The sequence below is a fragment of the Pseudorasbora parva genome, chromosome 7 (genome assembly GCF_024679245.1).
Source record: "Pseudorasbora parva isolate DD20220531a chromosome 7, ASM2467924v1, whole genome shotgun sequence".
Classification (NCBI taxonomy): domain Eukaryota; kingdom Metazoa; phylum Chordata; class Actinopteri; order Cypriniformes; family Gobionidae; genus Pseudorasbora; species Pseudorasbora parva.
In genome coordinates, this window is record NC_090178.1 from 2,847,353 (window position 1) to 2,852,230 (window position 4,878).

Genomic DNA, 4,878 nt, shown 5'->3' on the forward strand with positions numbered 1-4,878 from the left:
ACGTCGCATCCGCGCTTCATTATAGAAATGTATTGTTTGCATACTGTGGTAAATACACACAGTGTAGTCGATCATGGCCAGGGACAAAACCAGCCCGCAGTCGTCTCTCCATAGGGTTATTATAGTTTGCTGGCTTTCCCTCTTCTGTTGGAATTTTCCCACACGTCAATTCTGACCAATCGAAAAGCAGTTTAGGAAATACCCCATGGCCAATGAGTGATGCGGATGTTGTCATGTTTCAACTGGTTCGGACCAAAGCAATCAGTGTGGTGTGAAAAGGAACCAAAAAAGCTGAAAAATGCAACAATGTATAATTGTTTGCCCTTGGTTCGGACCAAATGAACCGAACTAGAGATGTGAAAGCACCCTCAGGGTCGGCACACACCCAAAAATGAAAATATGGAAAAAATTAGTTTCTTCAGTACAACACAAATTAAGATTTTTAACTAACCGTTGCTCAGATAATGCATGTCAATGGGGTCTAATTCTAACTACACCCCATTGACATTCATACGAGCAACGGTTGGAGTTAAAAATCTTAATTTGTGTTGTACTGAAGAAACAAACATCTACATCTCGGATGCCCTGGGGGTCAGGAGATACCCACCGAAATATATTGTGCGATATATTGATATTATATTATTGTCATTTTAAGACTATTTTTTGTCACTGAATTTACAATCATAATATAACAGCACAATAATGCAAGTTGACCTACACACTTTCAAATGACAACCTATTAATTCTTTAGATCATTAAGGGCAAAAAATATATTATCCTAAATAAAATAAAAATGTATTTTTCAATAAATATTAAATAAACATTTTCCTTTGTGAGGCGGCTGTAAAGGCCTACTGAAATCAAAAATGAAGTTTTTTAGCTTTAAGTATGACAATGTCAGCCTTAAAACAGCACTAGGTAACTTTTCAACCTTCATAATATATTTTCAAGACTCTTGTGATGATAAATTGACTTACAATAGGTTGAATGACACGTCTGCCATAGCCTGATGGGGTCTGTATCGTTTTTTAATCATACTTTTAAACTTCGGGTTTCGGGTAGTAACCCGAGAACAAAAAGAACTACAAAATTCGACTGCTTTACGGCATATACGTCACTTCCTCCAACACACACACACTTCCTTACATTCGGACGTGCGAGCCCAACTTTGTTCGTCGGATAATATAGTCATGTCTGAAGCAGCGCAGACAAATAAGAAAGAAAAGGTTTTGTTGGAAGAAAGCAATAAGAGGAAACGAGAAAGTGATGTGATTAAAGGCAGGACGAGGACCAACATGTGACCAGCGTTTGCTCGTCGGCGTGAGCTGAAGGAGGCGTGCCCGACCGATGCTGTCCTGCTTGTTACGGTGATTACCGACCACTCAAACATTGAACTGAAGGATCATATAGATTCTGGAAAACGGTAACCAATAGACTACTATAATGACGCTGGCTTGTAAACGTGAGCATCGTGATTATTTGGCGTTTGAAAAAAATAAAACCCATGAAATGATATTCATATGACATGCTGAAACATAAGCCACTGACTGTAGCTGGGATGAAGACATTTCACACGCGCCGCCAGAAGAACACCTGCATGTGAACTCCTCCTGCAGTGTTCAGGGGAACTGTTAGTGCTGCACCGGGACGCTTTTATGAAGTTATTTGGCCCGCACCGCACCACACCACTGTATATATTTTTACAACAGATTCTAGAATCTGAAGCCCCGCCCCCTACGCTGCTGAAATCGGTCAGTTGTTCACACATTTACTGATTTCTACACGGTGAAGGGCACAGAGCACACTATATATGTGATAGGAGACGATTCAGGGTAAATATGCTTTCAGTCGAGGCGAATGAAGTCTGGTTTCACGCAGCAGCGCGCACACACACACACACACACACACACACACCAACGGCTCTGGTCTAAATTTAAACTACAAACACGAGAGCGGATCATATGCGAGTCGGCGCAGACAACAAACATTTCGGACCCATCTGAATTCTGCAAAGAGTGATGTATTTTAAAGCGATATGGAGGAGATTATCATGATAAACGGTTCGAGGAAACTGGCTTTACCAAACAGAAAGGCTCTAGTCAAACTGTGTATTAACGAAACGCTATTGGCTGTTACAAAAAAGGGGAGGGGCTTCTTACAGCTGGAGCCGTTTCAGGGGTCTTTACGTCAACACATTGAATAATGCGGCGCGTTTCAAGGCACTTCAGTGGGGGGTTTAACACTCGTCATTCTGACCTTTATATGTGCACCAGAACAGGGGATCACGGCTTAGAAATTAAGTCCATTTGGGCTTATTCTTCCAAACTGTAGTTGTCAGGAAAACACTATAACGCCTCAAATGGCACCTTTTTTCACCTGTTGATAACCGCTCTGTGTGTGAAGGAACTGCCCGAAAACCACTTTCACCTCGTCACAGAAAACATACAAGATGACAGCACAATCGAGTAAAATGTTAGTGGCATTCATTATCATGTAAACATAATGGGCCATATATTGCGTCACACTGCAAAAAATACTTTTCTTATTTAGTATTTTTGTCTTGTTTCTAGTCCAAACATCTAAAAATTCTTAAAATACGAAGTATTTACTAGACAAGCAAAAGTAATTGTCTTGTTTTGGGGAAAAATAACTCAAAATGAAGAGAGTTTTTGCTTAAAATAAGATAAATAATCTGACAGTGGGGTGAGTAAAATAATCCTAAAACAACATAATTTTTCTTACCCTACTGGGAGATTTTGCTTATTTTAAGCAAAAACTCTCTTAATTTTGAGTAATTTTTTCCCAAAACAAGACTTTTTACTTGAATTTTGTAAGAAATGCATTTTGTGCAGTGCAAAAAAATGATTGAGGTCATGTAAATATATTGTGTGATATATTGATTATTGCGGCAGGGCTAACTGTGAAATATATGTCCATCAGTGCCTCCGAACACGCTGCTCTACACTAAGAGTGACGTGAAGCCCGGCGTGGAAAACACCCTCATCTGTTCGGTCACCAACTTTCACCCGCCGCCGGTCAACATTTTGTGGACGAGGAACGGAGAGCCGGTGAGTGAGGAGGAGGTCAGCCAGACGCAGTATTACTCCAACCAGGATTTCAGCTTCCGTGTTTTCTCCTACCTGGACTTCAGCCCCGAGCGCGGAGACATTTACGGCTGCACCGTCCGACACCGAGGACAGCCGGAGGACATCACACGCTTCTGGGGTGAGATCAGGCTCTTCTTCTCCTTTATCACACAATTTTTTCATATTTCAGAACCGCAAAAGGAGTCAAAAATCCCATCAGAACTAAAACATTAAATATTTGGTAACACTTTACAACAAGCTTCTATTAGTTAAAGGGTTAATTCCAAAAATGAAATGTCTGTCATTAACTCCTCTCCCTAATGTCGCTCCACACCCGTAAGACCTCCGTTCATCTTCACACACAGTTTAAGATATTTTATATTTAGTCCGAGAGCGTATGCAAGTGTATGCACACTATACTGTCCATGTCCAGAAAGGGAATAAAAACATCATCACAGTAGTCCATATGAGACATCAGTGGGTTAATTAGAGTCTCTTGAAGCATCCGAAATACATTTGGGTCCAAAAATAACAAAAACTACGACTTTATTCAGCATTGTCTTCTCTTCTGGGTTTGTGTTCAATCTTCAAATAAAGATTCAAACGGTTGTGAATCAGTGAATCGATTAATGATTCGGATCGCCAATGTCACGTGATTTCAGCAGTTTGACACGCGATCTGAATCATGAATCAATTCACTGTTATTTGTAAAATTATGTACATTTTGTATTATTTATATTTGTATTTATTGGTGTGTGTGTATATATATATATATATACACATTTTTATAGAAAAAATAGACAGAAAACTATAACAGAAAATGATGACCTAAAAGTAGGTCCCCTTGCAGCCTTCTATATTTACATGATATTTAATGAAAAATCAATGCTACTTTTTATTTATTATTAAATATGAATTCAAAATTCAACAAATATATATTTGTAGATGCACAGTTTCATATTATTTGTGAAGCCAAATAATACAACACTGTAAAAAATTATATGTTCAAAAGGTTATGACAACATATGTTTTTACATTGTTTTAACTCATCAAAATAAGTTAAGAAATGATCAACTTTTTTAAATTAGTTATACAAGATGTAACTCATTTTTTAAAGCCAGTTTAACATAATTTAAGTTGAAATAACTTAAACATCCAAGTCGATTCTACTGCAAAAGTTCAAATTTGCCTTTTTTTTATAGTGAAGAATGCATGATATTTTTGAAACAAAATGTCAGATATACATTGTTTTTACTTCCACCATTAATGTTTGAGAAATATTGAAATATCCGGATGGATGTGTGATGTTTTATGATGTTTGTGTTGCACAGAGGTGGATCTGCCAGAAGACTCTCAGGAGCTGGAGACGGCTGTGCTTGTAGTGGGAATTATTGTGGGATTTCTGGGATTTGTGGTGGGAATCATTCTAATCGTAAAGAGCAAGATGGAGCTGCCGTCCATATGATCCTTCACAACATCACAAACATAATCCTCACACTGTCAATCATATGTTTTTATTATGATTTGTAATATGAATAAATGTAACTATTTATTGAATATTTGAGCCGTTTATTATATTTATATATCATATCTGTTTGTATTTGTTCTGATAGCTTTTCAGGTGTTATGGCAGATGCAAGGACTACCTTGCAAAAAGATAATTTATTGAGAATAACTTATAAATTAATAATTTTCTTTCAACATAGATTAGAGACAAGCTTTTCATGCGAGACTACGGATGCACTGAAACTTCAGACGTCGCAAGTTATCGGCCAAAAATGCGTTTTTGTGT

At 37.9% G+C, this 4,878-nt stretch overlaps 1 protein-coding gene across 1 annotated transcript in view; it reads left to right on the top strand.

Annotated features, from left to right (window-relative positions):
- The window catches only part of si:ch73-31d8.2 (RLA class II histocompatibility antigen, DP alpha-1 chain), a 7,338-nt gene extending 2,695 nt beyond the window's left edge, over positions 1 to 4,643 (top strand). Inside the window, exons 3-4 of the mRNA XM_067449494.1 lie at positions 2,941 to 3,225; positions 4,418 to 4,643. Of these exons, the coding sequence (XP_067305595.1) occupies positions 2,941 to 3,225; positions 4,418 to 4,551 (419 nt within the window). The 3' untranslated portion in view covers positions 4,552 to 4,643. The remainder of the gene's footprint in view (positions 1 to 2,940; positions 3,226 to 4,417) is intronic.
- The last annotated feature ends 235 nt before the right edge of the window (positions 4,644 to 4,878 follow it).